Genomic DNA, 17,900 nt, shown 5'->3' with positions numbered 1-17,900 from the left:
TCACCAAGACCCTGTACAACTGCAGTAGAACCTCCCTGCTCCTATACTCAAATCCTTTTGCAATGAAAGCTAACATACCATTCGCTTTCTTTACTGCCTGCTGCACCTTCTGTGGCAATGAATTCCACAGATTCACCACCCTCTAACTAAAGAAATTCCTCTTCATCTCCTTCCTAAAGGTACGTCATATTATTCTGAGGCTATGACCGCTGGCCCTAGACTTTGTCACTAGAGTCATAGAGTCATTGATTAATGCAGTGTGGAAACAGGACCTTTGGTCTAAGTCGCCCATACCAAGTCAAGTCAAGTCAAGAGAGTTTATTGTCATGTGTCCCAGATAGGTCAATGAAATTCTTGCTTGCTGCAGCAAAACAGAATATTATAAACAAAAGTATATTGAACAGTTCAGTTCAATATACACATAAATAAGCAGATAAAGTGCAATAGGCTGCTACAGTTCAGTCTTTGTTGGTGTGTTTGATGGCTGTGGGGAAGAAGCTGTTCCTGAACCCGGATGTAACAGATCTCAGGCTCCTGTACCTTCTGCCCGATGGTAGCGGAGAGATGAGTGCGTGGCCAGGATGGTGTGGGTCCTTGATGATGTTGGCTGCCTTTTTGAGGCAGCGACTGTGATAGATCCCTTCGATGGTGGGGGGGGGGGGGGGGGGGGGGGTCAGAGCCGATGATGGACTGGGCAGTGGTTACAACTTTCTGCATCATTTTCTGCTCCTGGACGCTCAAATTGCCGAACCAAGCCACGATGCAACCAGCCAGCATACTGGCCAACAATGTCCTAGTTACCCTAGTCCCACTTGCCTGCGCTTGGTCCGTAACCCTCCAAACCTGTCCTATCCATGTACCTGTCCAACTGATTCTCAAACGATGGTATAGCCTCACCTACCTCAACTACCTCCTCTGGCAGCTTGTTCCATACACCCACCACCCTCTGTGTGAAACAGTTACCCCTCGGATTCCTATTAACTCTTTTCCCCTTCACCTTGAACCTATGTCCTCTGGTCCTCGATTCCCCAACTCTGGGAATAAGACTCTGTACATCTACCGGATCTATTCCTCTCATGATTTTATACACCTCTATAAGATCTCCCCTCATCCTCCTACGCTCCATGGAATAGAGACCCAGCCGACTCAACCTCTCCCTATAGCTCACACCCTCTAGTCCTGGCAAAATCCTCGTAAATCTTTTCTGAACCCTTTCAAGCTTGACAATATCTTTCCTATAACATGGTGCCCAGAACTGAACACAATATTCTAAATGCAGTCTCACCAACGTCTTATACAACTGCAACATGACCTCCCAACTTCTCTACTCAATACTCTGACTGATGAAGGCCAAAGTGCCAAAAGCCTTTTTGACCACCTTATCTACCTGCGACTCGAACCTCAAGGAACCATGCACCTGTACTCCGAGATCATTCTGCTCTACAACACTACCCCAGAGGCCTACCATTTACTGTGTAGGTCCTGCCCTTGTTCGACATCCCAAAATGCAACACCTCACATTTCTCTGTATTAAATTCCATCAACCATTCCTCCACCCACCTGGCCAATTGATCCAGATCCTGCTGAAATCTTTCACAACCATCTTCACTATCTGCAATACCACTAAATTTTGTATCATCAGCAAATTTACTAATCTTGCCCCGTATGTTCTCATCCAAATCATTGATGTAGATGACAAACAGTAACGGGCCCAGCACCGAACCCTGAGGCACACCACTAGTCACAGGCCTCCAGTCTGAGAAACAACCTTCCACCATCACCCTCTGCTTCCTTCCATGGAGCCAATTTGCCATCCATTCAGCTATATTTCCTTGGATCCCAAGCGATCTAACCTTCCAGAGCAACCTGCCATGTGCAACCTTGTCGAACACCTTACTAAAGTCCATGTACACAACATCGACAGCTCTGCCTTCATCAACCTTTTTGGTCACGTCTTCAAAACAATCAATCAGATTTGTGAGACACCACCTCCCATGTACAAAACCATGCTGACTATCCCTAATCAGCCTTTGCCCATCCAAATGCCTGTATGTCCTATCCCTCAGAATACTCTCCAGTAAATGACCAACTACAGATGTTAAGCTCACTGGCCTGTAGTTCCCAGCATATTCCCTGCAGCCCTTCTTGAAAAGAATCACAACATTTGCCACCGTCTTATCCTCCGGCAACCCCCCTGTATTTAAGGATGATTCATAAATTTCAACCAGGGCTCCCGCAATTTCCTCTCTAGTTTCCCACGATGTCCTCGGATATATCAGATTAAGCCCCGGAGATTTGTCTACCTATAAACACGACAGTGCCTTCCGTACTTCCTCGACAGTAATCCTTACTGCTCTCATGACACTTCCAGTGACTGCTCCAATTTCCTCCGTCCTACTGTCTTTCTCCTCTGTAAATACAGAGGAGAAATACTCTTTGAGGACTTTGCCCATCTCCTGTGGCTCCACAGAGAGGTGGCTGATTTTATTCCTGAGAGGTCCCATTCTCTCTCTAGTTACCCTTTCCCCCCCCAATGTATTTATAAAATCTTTGGGGATTGTCTTTTATGCTACCCGCCAGAGCATCTCCTGGCCCCTTTTTGCCCCTCTAACCATATAACAATTACAGCACGGAAACAGGCCATCTCGGCCCTACAAGTCCGTGCCGAACAACTTTTTTCCCTTAGCCCCACCTGCCTGCACTCGTACCATGACCCTCCATTCCCTTCTCATCCATATGCCTATCCAATTTATTTTTAAATGATACCAACGAACCTGCCTCCACCACTTCCACTGGAAGCTCATTCCACACCGCTACCACTCTCTGAGTAAAGAAGTTCCCCCTCGTGTTACCCCTAAACTTCTGTCCCTTAATTCTGAAGTCATGTCCTCTTGTTTGAATCTTCCCTATTCTCAAAGGGAAAAAGCTTGTCCACATCAACTCTGTCTATCCCTCTCATCATTTTAAAGACCTCTATCAAGTCCCCCCTTAACCTTCTGCGCTCCACAAATAAAGACCTAACTTATTCAACCTATCTCTGTAACTTAGTTGTTGAAACCCAGGCAACATTCTAGTAAATCTCCTCTGTACTCTCTCTATTTTGTTGACATCCTTCCTATAATTGGGCGACCAAAATTGTGCACCATACTCCAGATTTGGTCTCACCAATGCCTTGTACAATTTTAACATTACATCCCAGCTTCTATACTCAATGCTCTGATTTATAAAGGCTAGCATACCAAAAGCTTTCTTTACCACCCTATCTATATGAGATTCCACCTTCAAGGAACTATGCACGGTTATTCCCAGATCCCTCTGTTCAACAGTATTCTTCAATTCCCTACCATTTACCATGTACGTCCTATTTTGATTTGTCCTGCCAAGGTGTAGCACCTCACATATATCAGCATTAAACTCCATCTGCCATCTTTCAGCCCATTCTTCCAAATGGCCTAAATCACTCTGTAGACTTTGGAAATCCTCTTCATTATCCACAACACCCCCTATCTTGGTATCATCTGCATACTTACTAATCCAATTTACCACACCTTCATCCAGATCATTGATGTACATGACAAACAACAAAGGACCCAACACCGATCCCTGAGGCACCCCACTAGTCACCTGCCTCCAACCCGACAAACAACCATCCACCATTAGCCTCTGGCTTCTCCCATTCAGCCACTGTTGAATCCATCTTGCTACCCCTGCATTTATACCCAACAGTAGAACCTTCTTAACCAACCTTCCATGAGGAACCTTGTCAAAGGCCTTACTAAAGTCCATATAGACAACATCCACTGCTTTACCCTCGTCAATTTCCCTAGTAACCTCTTCAAAAAATTCAAGAAGATTAGTCAAACATGACCTTCCAGGCACAAATCCATGTTGACTGTTCCTAATCAGACCCTGTTTATCCAGATGCTTATATATATTATCTCCAAGTATCTTTTCCATTAATTTGCCCACCACTGAAGTCAAACTAACAGGTCTAGAATTGCTAGGTTTACTCTTAGAACCCTTTTTAAACAATGGAACAACATGCGCAGTACGCCAATCGTCGGGGACTATTCCCGTTTCTAATGACATTTGAAATATTTCTGTCATAGCCCCGGCTATTTCTACACTAACGTCCCTCAATGTCCTAGGGAATATCCTGTCAGGACCTGGAGACTTATCCACTTTTATATTTTTCAAAAGTGTCAGTACTTCTTTTACTTTGAAACTCATAGTTTCCATAGCTACTCTACTAGTTTCCATTACCTCACATAGTTCAATATCCTTCTCCTTGGTGAATACCGACGAAAAGAAATTGTTCAGTATCTCCCCCCATCTCTTTTGGCTCTGCAGATAGCTGTCCACTCTGTCTCTCCAATGGACCAATTATATCCCTCGTTATCCTTTTGCTATTAATATAGCTGTGAAAACTTCTGATCTTATTTAGTTTGGTCCTTAGTTCCCAAAACTCCTCCAGGGATGCACTTGATCCCAGCTCTCTATCTGTCCCATGCATCCTTTTTATTCTTAACCAATGCCTCTATATCCCTCGTCAGACAAGCTTCCTTACATTTGCCTGCTGTGCCTTTCACTCTAACAGGGACGTACACATCCTGAGCTCTCTTCAGTACACATAAATACATCCCACTTGGCCGATGTTCCTTTCCCGTCAAATAACCTGCTCCAGTCAACTTGAACGAGACCTTCTCTCATACCCTCAAAGTTGGCCTTACACCAGTTGAGCATTTTAACGTGGACCCACTCCGTACCCATCCATATCCGGATCCATAACTAATCGAACTGTGGTCACTTGTCCCAATAGGCTCCTCCACGGACACTTCATTACAATACAATACAATTTATTTGTCATTTGAACCCCATTGAGGTTCAAACAAAATGTTGTTTCTGCAGTCATACGCACAAGAAAGAACCAAGACACAACACAATTTACACAAACATCCATCACAGTGGATCTCCTCCTCGCTGTGATGGAAGGCAAAGACTTATCTCTCCCCTGCACTTCCCATTCCCCTCCCGATGTCAGAGTCAAAGTCAAAGCCCCCGGCGGGCGATGGTAATTGTCCCGCGTCCATTTACGCCGCGCCGGGTGATGCAAGGCCACGCTCCGCGTCTTGTTGTTGGAGCCCCCGGCGGGCGCTAGCAAAGTCCCGCAGTCATTCCAAGCCGCGCGGGGAGGTGATGTAAGGCCCTGCTCCAGGTACTCTTCAACCCCGCAACTCGGGCGGGTGAAGTCGCCGTTGCGGAAGCCCCGAAAAGCGGTCTCCCACCAGGGACCCGCGGGCTCCCGGTGTCACTGTCTGCCAGACCTGCGGTAAGCCTCCGAATCCTCGGGGTCGGGTCACAGCAGCGCGTCACCACCACTCCTCCCGCTCCGAACTCGGCCAGCTCCGTGATGGTGATAGGTCCGCAGGCTCCGCGACTGGAGCCCCAGGTCGTTCCTGCTGGAGGCTGCTCCACGGTGCTAGGCCCCAATGACAACAGAGACCCGACAGAGAAAAGGTCGGGTTCTCCGTGCAGGGGATAGATTTTTTAAAGTTTCCCGCCCCCCCCCGCCCCCCACACACACACACACACACACACACACACACACACACACACACACACACACACACACACACACACACACACACACACACACACACACACACACACACACACACACACACACACACACACACACACACACACACACACACAAAAAATAAAAACTACATTCAAACGAGACAAAAAATAATAAAAAGACAGATGGACTGCAGAGGCCGCTACGACGTGAATTGGGAACGTGCCCTTCCCAATTTATCAAATACTTGATCCAGCGTTGCCCTCTCACGTGTGGGGGCCTCCACCCTCCTGAACATTTTTGAGGAATTGCACCTCATCTAAACCCTTCACGCTATGATTTTCCCAGTCTTTATTGGGAAAGTTGAAATCCTCTACTACAACAACGTTATTTGACCTGCAGCTGTCTGCAATCTCCCGGCACATTTACATAGAAACATAGAAACATAGAAATTAGGTGCAGGAGTAGGCCATTCGGCCCTTCGTGCCTGCACCGCCATTCAATATGATCATGGCTGATCATCCAACTTAGTATCCCGTACCTGCCTTCTCTCCATACCCCCTGATCCCCTTAGCCACAAGGGCCACATCTAACTCCCTCTTAAATATAGCCAATGAACTGGCCTCAACTACCCTCTGTGGCAGAGAGTTCCAGAGATTCACCACTCTCTGTGTGAAAAAAGTTCTCCTCATCTCGGTTTTAAAGGATTTCCCCCTTATCCTTAAGCTGTGACCCCTTGTCCTGGACTTCGCCAACATCGGGAACAATCTTCCTGCATCTAGCCTGTACAACCCCTTAAGAATTTTGTAAGTTTCTATAAGATCCCCTCTCAATCTCCTAAATTCTAGAGAGTATAAACCAAGTCTATCCAGTCTTTCTTCATAAGGCAGTCCTGACATCCCAGGAATCAGTCTGGTGAACCGTCTCTGCACTCCCTCTATGGCAATAATGTCCTTCCTCAGATTTGGAGACCAAAACTGTACGCAATACTCCAGGTGTGGTCTCACCAAGACCCTGTACAACTGCAGTAGAACCTCCCTGCTCCTATACTCAAATCCTTTTGCAATGAAAGCATTTGCTCTTCTAATTCCCGTTGACTATTTGGGGGTCATGAAGAATAACCCCAACAAGGTGGTCATCACTCTCTTGTTCCTCAGCTCCACCCATATAGCCTCACTAGACGAACCGTCTGTAACATTGAGCTGCCAGTCCTGCCCCTCCCTCAACTAGGTTTTAGTCATGGTTACAACGTCCCAGTCGCTTGTACCTATCCACGCCCTAAGCTCATCTGCCTTACCCGTCAGGCCCCTTGCATTAAAATACGCATCGTTTAAACCAACCCTCCTTCCTCGCTCTCCGCCTTTCACCAGCCTACTCTGTCCATTAACCTTCCCCACACCACCCTCCATATCAACCTCTAGCCTCTCACGTGACTCTGTCCTGCACAAGATCCCACCCCCCTGCCAATCTAGTTTAAACCCTCCCGTGTAGCTTTAGCAAACCTTCCCGCTAGGACGTTGGTCCCCCTCCAGTTTGGGTGCAACCCGTCCCTTTTATAGAGGTCACCCCTGCCCCGGAAGAGATCCCAATGATCCAGAAATCTGAGTCCCTGCCCCGTGCACCAACTCCTCAGCTATACGTTCATATCCTCTATCTTCCTATTCTTACCTTCACTAGCACGAGGTACTGGAAGCAATCCTGAGATCACTACCCTGCAGATCCTGCTTTTCAGTTCCATAAAATCTTGCAGAACCTCCTTTCTCTTCCGACCTATGTCATTCGTGGCAACATGCACAACAACCTCCGGCTGCTCCTCCTCCTCAATCTTGAGGATGTCCTGCAGCCGCTCCGAGACGTCCCGGACCCTGGCACCAGGGAGGCAACATCCTCTCTATTCAGACCTTTCACTATTCTTTCATCAATGCAGGAACGAGTTCGAGCTGTGGACAGAATGGATGGCAATGAAGCTGCTGTCCCCATATTGCTGGATCTTGTGAGACGGAGGCGGAATTGGGAAAGGCAGCTGATAAACGCACTGCGCAGGAATGAGTACGAGGACCTTGCAGTTGGTTTAGAAAATGAATTTCACTCTCTCGCTCCACGGAGTAAGTATTGCGATTTTTTGTTACATCAAAATGTCTACTTCAATCGCAGCCATCTATCTCCTTTTCAGAAAGGTTTGAAGAAAGGATACCCAAGAAGTAAGAAGCACGGGTTTCATTCGCATGAGGAGAACTCACAGAGTTACACAATCCATTTAATAGCCACAAAGAGGGCAGGGCAAGAATTTAAAGTAAACATTAGGCATCAGTCTCCAGCTCCCACTGTTCCCCAGTCTTGGTGTTATACATGTTGCTGGAGCAGAGCACAAAATGCAAGTCCTGACAAGGTTCAGACACGTGGCACATCTTCTGGGCTTTGATTCACAGGTATACCTTGGTTGGATTAGACTGAAACTGCCGGATTCATAAAATATTTAAAGACATACTAGACTCTCTTGACGTCCTTGTTGTTACCTCCTTATATAAATAATAAAAGAGCAAAGGAGAAACTATTGCACGACAACATTACTCTTTGTGGTAGGGGGGAGGGTGGAGTGACATCTGTCAAGGGGAAAGGTATTTTGTCCCAACCACCATTGATTCAGCCATTCACAGTTATATTTGGCTCTAAATGACTCACTTTGACTTTCTATTGATCATGCCTGGTTGTTAAACAAGCAATAACCTGCTGGGGGAATAAACTGCTGTTCAGGGAGCATCCATGGAATGAGATAGACAGACGATGTTTTGGGTTAAGACCGTTCTTCAGAGTCTGAAGACGGGTTCCACCCCAAAACCTTTGTCTATCCATCACCCTCCACTGATGCTTGGTTGTTACAATTCAAAGTATTAGTGTAGGTAACACCACGATGAGCTCTGATTACAACCTGGATTATTGATGCATTGTCTATGATTTTAAATCTTCATTTCAGAAATTCCAAATGACTAGATACATATTGTTTTGTTTGCTTGTGTGCTGTGATCTCTCGCTGTCCATGAACTCACTGTATCTTGTTCTCTCTTGCTCAGTCTTCATTTTTATGTGATAGCACCCTATCTCAGAGAGTCATAGAGTGATGCGATGTGGAAACAGGCCCTTCGGCCCAACTTGCACACACCGGCCAACATATCCCAGCTATAATAGTCCCACCTGCCTGCATTTGGTCCCTATCCTTCCAAACCTGCCCTATCCATATATCTGTCTAACGGTTTTTTAAACGCTGGGATAGTCCCAGCCTCAACTCCCTCCTCTGGCAGCATTTTCCATACACCCACCACCCTTTGTGTGAAAAGGTTATCCCTCAGATTCCTATTAAATCTTTTCCCTTCACCATAAACCTATGTCCTCTGGTCCTCGATTCACCTACTCTGGACAAGAGAGTCTGTGCATCTACTGTGCATCGATCTGTTCCATCTCCTGCTCATACTGTTGCTGATAAACTGTCTGCCTACTTAGAAACATAGAAACATGGAAAAATAGATGCAGGAGTAGGCCATTCGGCACTTCGAGCCAACACCGCCATTCAATATGATCCCTTGATTCCTTTAGCCCTAACTCTCTCTTCTTGAAAATGTGTTCACTTGTTCTCTCTCTCTGCTCTCTCTCTCCATTCTCTCTCTCTCTCTTCCCTCCCCTCTCTTTCTCTCTCTCTCTCTCTCTCTTGTCTCTCTCTCTCTCTTCTCGATCTCTCTCTCTCGCGTTTCTCTCTCTCCCTCTCTTCTCCTCTCTCTCTCTCTCTCTGTCTCTCTCTCTCTCTCTCTCTCTCTCTCTCTCCTCCCCCCCCCTCTCTCTCTCCCCCTCTCTCTCCCTCTCTCTCCCTCTCCCTCTATCCCTCCTGTGTGTGCATTCTCTTAAACATTCTTCTTTCCCTGTCCTGAAAACTAAAATGAAAATATTTTTCTTCTTAAGACTGGGTTGAAGAGATTGGGGAACTTATGATTTTCTACCATCCAAAGCATGGAAGTCAAATCCTGAAATATATTCAGGAAGGATTTAGATTTGTTATGGCTAGAGAAATACGGGGAGGGAGATGATGCAGATATGACATTAGGATGATCAGATTGAATGGCAGAATAGGTGTGAAAGGTCAAATGACCTACTCCTGCTATTTTCTATGTTTCCACACATTTGTCCCCTAACTGTGTGGTGTTTGTCAACCACATCTTTCCTGTTTTGCCTCCTCTATCCATCGCCGAAATGTTAGTGCGTTAAATACCAAGAGTTGATGTGCAATTGCTTTATTCTAACCATGTCATGCCACGTGCAGTGAAGTAACTGACAAAATTCAGATGTCAGTGCAGGTTGAAATGTCAGCACTGAGGTACTTTTACTTTGCATAGTTTTTGATGACATTGGCCATTGATAGTGGTGTTTCATTGGGGTGGGCTGGGATTAGAGGGCTGAGTTTCCACCCATCTCATTCTTCTCAAGGTGTTAGGGACTCAATGTGACCAGGATGAGGTGGGACTCATTGAAACTTACCAAATAGTGAAAGGCCTGGATAAAATGGATGTGGAGAGGATGTTTCCACTAGTGGGAGAGTCCAGGACTACCATAGAAACATAGAAAATAGGTGCAGGAGTAGGCCATTCAGCCCTTCGAGCCTGCACCGCCATTCAATATGATCATGGCTGATCATCCAACAGTATCCTGTACCTGCCTTCTCTCCATACCCCCTGATCCCTTTAGCCACAAGGGCCACATCTAACTCCCTCTTAAATATAGCCAATGAACTGGCCTCAACTACCTTCTGTGGCAGAGAATTCCAGAGATTCACCACTCTCTGTGTGAAAAATGTTTTCCTCATCTCGGTCTTAAAAGATTTCCCCCTTATCCTTAAACTGTGACCCCTTGTTCTGGACTTCCCCAACATCGGGAGCAATCTTCCTGCATCTAGCCTGTCCAACCCCTTAGGAATGTTGTAAGTTTCTATAAGATCCCCCCTCAATCTTCTAAATTCTAGCGAGTACAAGCCGAGTCTATCTAGTCTTTCTTCATATGAAAGTCCTGACATCCCAGGAATCAGTCAGGTGAACCTTCTTTGTACTCCCTCGGATTAGAGGGCAGAGTCTCAGAATAGAAGGATGTACCTTTCTAAAGGGGGTGTGGAGGAATTTCATTAACCCACTGGTTGTGAATCTGTGGAATTCATTGCCATAGAATGCTGTGGTAGCCGGAATTTGGTATTTTTAAAGCGGAGATTGACAGGTTCTTGATTAGTAAGGGTGTCAAAGATTACGGGGAGAAGGCAGGAGAATGGGGTTGAGAGGGAAAAATAGATCAACCATAATTAAATGGTGGAGTAGATGGATCGAATAGCCTAACTCTGCTCCTATGACTTATGAACAATACATACATTAGACAAGAGGCAAAGGCCATCACCACTTTAAAGCCAGTGAGACTGAGCATTCACCTGACATGTCCAGTATCAGTTTCCTCTCAGTTTGTGGGTGGGCTTGTTTTACAAAGCATCAATCCCTTACTCCCTGAAGCACAAACAGATAATTCGCCCCCAAGAAAAACAGTGATCAAATTCTTGCATTACTGCTGAACTTTGAGGCCAGATTCAGTCGCGGTCTAGAGGGAGGGCCCAGGTTACAGGTTTGTAGATTAATTGGCTTTGGTAAAAAATTGTGAGGTTGTTCCTAGTGTATGGGATGGTGCTGGTGCACGGGGTGATCCCTGGTCGGCACGGACTCGGTGGGCCGAATGGCCTGTTTCCGCACTGTATCATAATATGTGTGTTATGATTGTGTTTATAATTTGTTTGGTTGTTTTGTTGTTTGTCTTTTGCACAAAAGTCCGCGAGCATTGCCACTTTCATTTCACTGCACATCTCGTATGTGTATGTGACAAATAAACTTGACTTGACTTGACTCTAAAGTCTAAATGGACCAACAACAGTCCTGAACGGCTATCTACCTCATTGGAGACCCTCGGACTAACTTTGATTGGGCTTTACTGGACTTTATCTTGCGCTAAACATTATTCACGTTATTCCCTCGATCATGTACCTGTTGACGCAACAAAAATTTTCCACTGTGCTTTGGTACATCTGACAATAAACTAAACTCAAACTCAGATTCAAGTCCTAACACCTACCCACAACTTGTCCGGTATGCACAGGCCCGCACACAGGCTTTCTGAGCTGCTGTTGTGTGTTAAGTTGCTACATCTGATGGGATTCATCTGTGGGGTAAGATCAGTGACAGACTACCCCCAACAGGGTGTCCCTAATTCACCATCAAGCCTGAGCAATATGGCTGCCACAATGTCTATACTGAATACGGGTTCATGTAACACCGGACAAAACCTTTCGGGTGGCGCAGTGCCGGAGACCCGGGTTTGATCCTGACCACGGATCCTGTCTGTACGGAGTTTGTACATTCTCCCCATGACCACGTGGGTTTTCTCCAGGCGCTCCGGTTTCCTCCCACATTCCAAAGACGTGCAGGTTTGTAGGTTAATTGGCTTCTGTAAATTGGCGTGTAGGAGAATGCTAGTATACATAGAAACATAGAAACATAGAAATTAGGTGCAGGAGTAGGCCATTCGGCCCTTCGAGCCTGCACCGCCATTCAATATGATCATGGCTGATCATCCAACTCAGTATCCCGTACCTGCCTTCGCTCCATAACCTCTGATCCCTTTAGCCACAAGGGCCACATCTAACTCCCTCTGAAATATAGCCAATGAACTGGCCTCAACTACCCTCTGTGGCAGAGAGTTCCAGAGATTCACCACTCTCTGTGTGAAAAAAGTTCTTCTCATCTCGGTTTTAAAGGAGTTTCCCCCTTATCCTTAAGCTGTGACCCCTTGTTCTGAACTTCCCCAACATCGGGAACAATCTTCCTGCATCTAGCCTGTCCAACCCCTAAGAATTTTGTAAGTTTCTATAAGATCCCCTCTCAATCTTCCAAATTCTAGAGAGTATAAACCAAGTCTATCCAGTCTTTCTTTCTTCATAAGACAGTCCTGACATCCCAGGAATCAGTCTGGTGAACCGTCTCTGCACTCCCTCTATGGCAATAATGTCTTCCTCAGATTTGGAGACCAAAACTGTACGCAATACTCCAGGTGTGGACTCACCAAGACCCTGTACAACTGCAGTAGAACCTCCCTGCTCCCACAGGATGATCGTGGGTCGGCACGGACTTTGTGGGCTGAAGGGCCTATTCCCACTGTGTCTCTAAGTTTAAAATCTAAAGGGACCAGAAGTCGCTCTGACAGTGAACCCAACTTCAGTGGCTGCATGTCTGTAGCGCTAAAGGTCACACCCAAACCTGGTCAAATCCAGCGCCTAATGCTACCTCTCTCTGAGATGCCATACAGTGTCTCGAAATATCAAATTGAAATTATTAATGCTGCTCCCATTGTACTCCAGTGGTATTTAAAGAGGTGGTACAAGTTTAATATGGTGAGCAAAATGCTGCAATTATATAAAACCCAAGATGACGTGTAATCAAAATAGACTATTTAAAAAAAACTGTATTAATCATCTTTCTTGTGGTTTTGCAGGGCAGTCAGCACCTGGAGGCCCTTCTGTACGATTCCCTACACAGGCCACCGCTGATAAATCTTCAGTGAGGCACGTTTCTTCTCCTTCAAGATCTCAGTCCGTTGCCCCAGGTGGACCCTCGCCCACACTGGTTGTCGCTGGCGATCAGCTGGCATTTCCTGACGCTATTCCACCAGCAGCCCACCTTCAGCCTGGTGTCACTGGGCTGCAGCCCACTGTGCAGGGTCAGCACTCTGTGTTCAGCACACCTGCACCAAGCCCACCTGCACCGCAGCTGGTGTCCAACACACCCATGCTGAATGCATCAGTGCAATCAACTACTGCACCGCAGCCTGTGCCCAACACACCCATGCTTAGTACACCAGTGCAGTCCACAGTTGTGCTGCAGCCTGTGCCCGACACACCCATAGTCTATTTTGATACACCAGTGCAGTCTACCACTGTTCCACTGTCTGTGCCTGACACACTCTTGCCTAATACACCAGGGCAGTCCACCCCTGTAGTTGGCACGCAGGTGCCTAACACACCAGCACAGTCTACACCCTGCCCACAGACCGTGCCAGGCACATCCAGTCTTCGTTCACCTGGGACACAGGCCACACCCAGCACCCCAGTATCGGGCACCCCCGTGCCACCTCGCTCCGACATGCCAGCTGCTGTTTCAAACGCTTGTGGTGAATCATCCTCTGTGTCCTCCCGCCTTTCTCGTTCCATAGAGTGTAGAGTGCCAGTTCAAGAGTTGGGAAACCTCCTGGACAGAGAAGAAAGCACAGATTGCAAGCTGCCTGTACAGGTAATGTACCAGTTTGATGTGTAATATGTTGATAGATTATTATCCAGCATTGAGGCAATATAGCAGAGTAATTCATCAAGGCGTCTTTAGCAGCAGCCCATCATAGCCCAGCCTCTCCCACCTGGGCTGCACTGGCAAATTCGCTTCACAATGAACACACAGTTTAGTTTACTTTATGTGACAGGAGTAGAATTAGGCCATTCGTCACATCAAGTCCACTCCGCCATTAAATCACAACTGATCTATCTCTCTCCCTCAACACCATTCTCCTCCCTTTTCCCCCATAACCCCTGACACCTGTACTAATCAAGAATCTACCTCTGCCTTAAAAATGTCCCTTGACTGGGCCCCCACAGCCTTCCACAGATTCACCACCCTCTGTTAAATAAATTCTCCCTCATCTCCTTCCTAAAGAAACATCCTTTTATTCTCTGACCTCTTGACCTCTGGTCCGAGACCCTCTCACTAGTGGAACCATCCTCTCCACATCCACTCTATCCAGGCCTTTCACTATTTGTTAAGTTTCAATGAGGTCCCCCCCATCTCCTTCTAAACTCCACGAGTAGAGGCCCAGCGCCATCAAACGTTCATCATATGTTAACCCGTTCATTCCTGGGATCATTCTCACAAACCTCCTCTGTTTAGTTTAGTTTAGAGATACAGCACGGAAACAGGCAAGGAGCAGAAAAGCAGGAATGAGAGAAGGAGTAATTAACAGGGTGGGGCAACGTCGAGACTCTCTTTATAAACGATTTATCTGAGTGAGGTTCACTACCCTATCTGGATTGACCAGGAGCCCCACGCTCTCGTATTGCCTTTGTCCATCAGAGACTCTGTTTGAATGCAAAGCAAATGCGGACACCACCCCAAATTAAACATTCCCGTGTAAGTTACGAACAAAATGATACCAAATTGCATACAAATGTCAAATAATCCCTTGTGACCTCTTTCCAAATCCAGCTGGATGTCTTTAAACACTACCAGATCATCCTATATTGTGCCAAGAAATATTATGATAACAGTTCATGTAAAGTAAGATAAAAATATCCATCAATTTTCAAGGAAATAGGATGAGGTCCAGGGTTACAATTATGTTGTAGAATTTATCACTGCATGTTTTTGGAGATAAGGTTCTTTGGAAGTTTACGCATAGGCCATAAAATATCCTAAACATATAATAAATTTAGTTTTATATATTTATTTTTACAATCTGGCATCACCGGCGTACCTTATCTCTAATTTCCCTTGAGAGGAGGTGGTGTACCATTGCATTCTTTAACCCTGTAGGTCATTTGCAAAAGTACTCGCGCAATGCTGGTTCACCCCTAAAGAGGATAAATGGCCAGGGATTGTCTTCCAGGTGATGAAGATACTTTATAGTCACTAGTACTGAGGTGCAGTGAAATTCTTTGTTTTTACACACAAAGCACACATACATGTTGCCACTAAGGTGCAGGCAAAGTTACAAAAAGTACTCATCCCTCCTTCATTCCATCACCCCCCCCCCCCCCACCCACGAGAGGGGGCCCACCTTATTCTCTGCACCTCCTCCCCCCCCCCCCCCCCCCCCCCCCCCCAACTCATGCTGGGCTCCCCTTCGTTCTCGGTAGCCCCCCCACCCCATGCCAGGTCTCCAAGGAAGTAGATGGTGGGTCAGGACCGCTCCCTAGTTGGTTGATGGCAGTTGATTGTTCAGTTGCCTGATAACAGCTGAGAAAAAACTCTCCCTGATTCTGGACATGTGCTATTTCACACCTCTGTAGCTCTTGCCTGATGGGGGAGGGGAGAAGAGGGAGTGAGACTCGTCCTTGATCATGTTGGTGGCCTTGTCAAGGCAGCGCGAAGTGTAGATGGAGTCAATGGAAGGGAGGTTGGTTTGTGTGATGATTTCCACAATTCCTTTCAATTTATAGACAATAGGTGCCACTCGGCCCTTGGAGCCAGCACCACCATTCAATGTGATCATGGCTAATCATCCCCAATCATCCCCAATTTCTTGCGATCTTGGATGTAGATGTTCCCAAACCATGCATTGATACATCCCGATAAAATGCTTTCTCTGGTGCATCTGTAGGAGTTGGTGAGAGTTGATGGGGACATGCCGAACTTAGTAGAGAAGCAGAGGCATTGCTGTGCATTCTTGGCCATCGCTTCGATATGACCTGTTAGAATGTAAATATTGCTGTTTATAAATGGAATGTATGATTAGCCTGGCAGATTTTCTGTACTTTGCTTTTAAAGGAGAAGACGGTTCGTTCGGCACAATCAAATCCAAGTGATATTTCCAATCTGCAACTGAATCAGACCAAGCCTTTAAATCAAGGTAACGCCGGTGATAAATGCAACATACCCAGTACCGACCGAGCTAAAGGAGAACCAATAACCGAACAAGCCGTTGCCACGGTCCCTCCACCAAGCATACAATTGGACCTACCCTGGCCACCACCGGAGGCAAGCGCTGATGACCTGCAAACCATGGACAGACCTGGTGCATTGAGGAGCGATGTTGAGAATCTTCCCGAAGGTAGCTGTTCATTAAATTCAAGTGCTTTGCAGATCAGTACAACGGACACGGCCGGAAACCATGGAATGGGCGGTACTGCACCAATCAACCGTTACCCAGGACCCACCTCCACACTTACTCGGATTTCGGAAGAACCGCACGATGAAAACTCCGTCAAGGAACAAAAGATTCGCGCCCTGCGAGGTTACCAGAATGATCACCCGCAAGAAGAATTTTACGATGTTAACAATCCCTCGAATATACAGAGGAATTTTGATGCTCTGAAGAAAGCAGCTGCCTTGAATGAAGATGTAGGCCTCGCTCAAGGGGACATGTTGAATCAAAACCTCCAGGGTGAGTTTAGTCAGAAGAATAAGCCTAATCCGATAAGTAGCAGCGAAGTCACACAGGGTCCTGCATTTACAAGCTCACATCCTGGAGATAATGAGGTTGCCTCTGCACCTGAGTTCACAGAGCCTGTGCAGCCCAGTGACAGCAGTTCTATAGTTTCCAGCGGCGAGCTAATGTTCAGTTCAGGATCCAGTGCCAATAGCTCTTTTCAAAACAGTTCTGCTGACTCCGACATCGAGACGAGTGCCGCTGCCAGTCAAGACCCGGTGAACACCAGCCCGCAGAAGAACCATCCAGAGTCCCTGTACTCTGATGTGCAAGTCCCAGCGTGGACAGAAGGAGCAAATAGACTAAGGCAGAATCCAACTCTTCAGCATGATAATGAACCAGAGTACACCGGGGAAGTTGCTCGCCATCTCTCACGTCCAGGCAGATTTACAGAGGCGGATTCAGGTGAAGAGTCGAGCCAAGATGTTGATGTTTCAGCGGGAGAAAATTCATTCCAAGCAAACTATGAGGAGAGCCATGGTAAACATTACTTTAACACTGAAGACAGCCACATCAGTGCGTGCAGTCAAGATGTCAAGGAGTACACTGGGCACATCCATCAGGAACCAAGCTATGAAAACGAGGCAGGCAATGTTCGTGAATTTGAAGCAGGGAACACGAGGGATTATGCGGAGGAAGTCTCGACTGATGTTTTATCCAACAAACATGTTCCTTTAGCCTCTCAGCAAAGGTCACAAACCAACCTGCCAGAAAAACCGACTAGGGATTCAAGGCAGCCAGATTATGTACTTGTTTCCACAATAGTTTTGGTATTCACTATTGTTGCTGGGTTTGTATGGAAACACTATCATAAGTAATGCTTGAGAGGTTAGTAAAAGAGAAAATCATGGCAAATTTAAAACCAGATTTCAACTTAAAGTCGTGAAAATAAATTGCTTTCTCCCCAATGAAGTGTGTTTGGCTGTATTTTGTAGCTCAGTGCATTTTCACTGCAAAATCACAGTTGGATCTCTTTCAAGATATCCGAGTATGATTCACATCAAAATAATTCTGTTTCGTTTATTGTCACTTGTACAGTGAAAAACTTTTGTTGCGTGCTAACTAT

General features: G+C 46.4%; 2 protein-coding genes across 3 annotated transcripts in view; one reads left to right on the top strand and one right to left on the bottom strand.

The window, feature by feature from the left end:
- The window catches only part of LOC129703520 (receptor-type tyrosine-protein phosphatase alpha-like), a 240,343-nt gene extending 230,961 nt beyond the window's left edge, over positions 1–9,382 (bottom strand). The window contains exon 1 of the mRNA XM_055646099.1: positions 9,362–9,382. The gene's annotated coding sequence lies outside the window, so the exon portion shown is untranslated. The remainder of the gene's footprint in view (positions 1–9,361) is intronic.
- Positions 1–17,742, top strand: part of mavs (mitochondrial antiviral signaling protein) — a 35,084-nt gene extending 17,342 nt beyond the window's left edge. For both annotated transcript variants that reach the window (XM_055645892.1, XM_055645979.1), the window contains 3 exons: positions 7,506–7,683; positions 13,139–13,932; positions 16,174–17,742. In XM_055645892.1, coding sequence (XP_055501867.1) covers positions 7,506–7,683; positions 13,139–13,932; positions 16,174–17,652 — 2,451 coding nt within the window. In that variant the 3' untranslated portion in view covers positions 17,653–17,742. The remainder of the gene's footprint in view (positions 1–7,505; positions 7,684–13,138; positions 13,933–16,173) is intronic.
- Positions 17,743–17,900: the final 158 nt, after the last annotated feature.

The sequence above is a fragment of the Leucoraja erinacea genome, chromosome 1 (genome assembly GCF_028641065.1).
Source record: "Leucoraja erinacea ecotype New England chromosome 1, Leri_hhj_1, whole genome shotgun sequence".
Classification (NCBI taxonomy): Eukaryota; Metazoa; Chordata; class Chondrichthyes; order Rajiformes; family Rajidae; genus Leucoraja; species Leucoraja erinaceus.
This window is presented reverse-complemented; position numbering and strand designations above follow the sequence as displayed.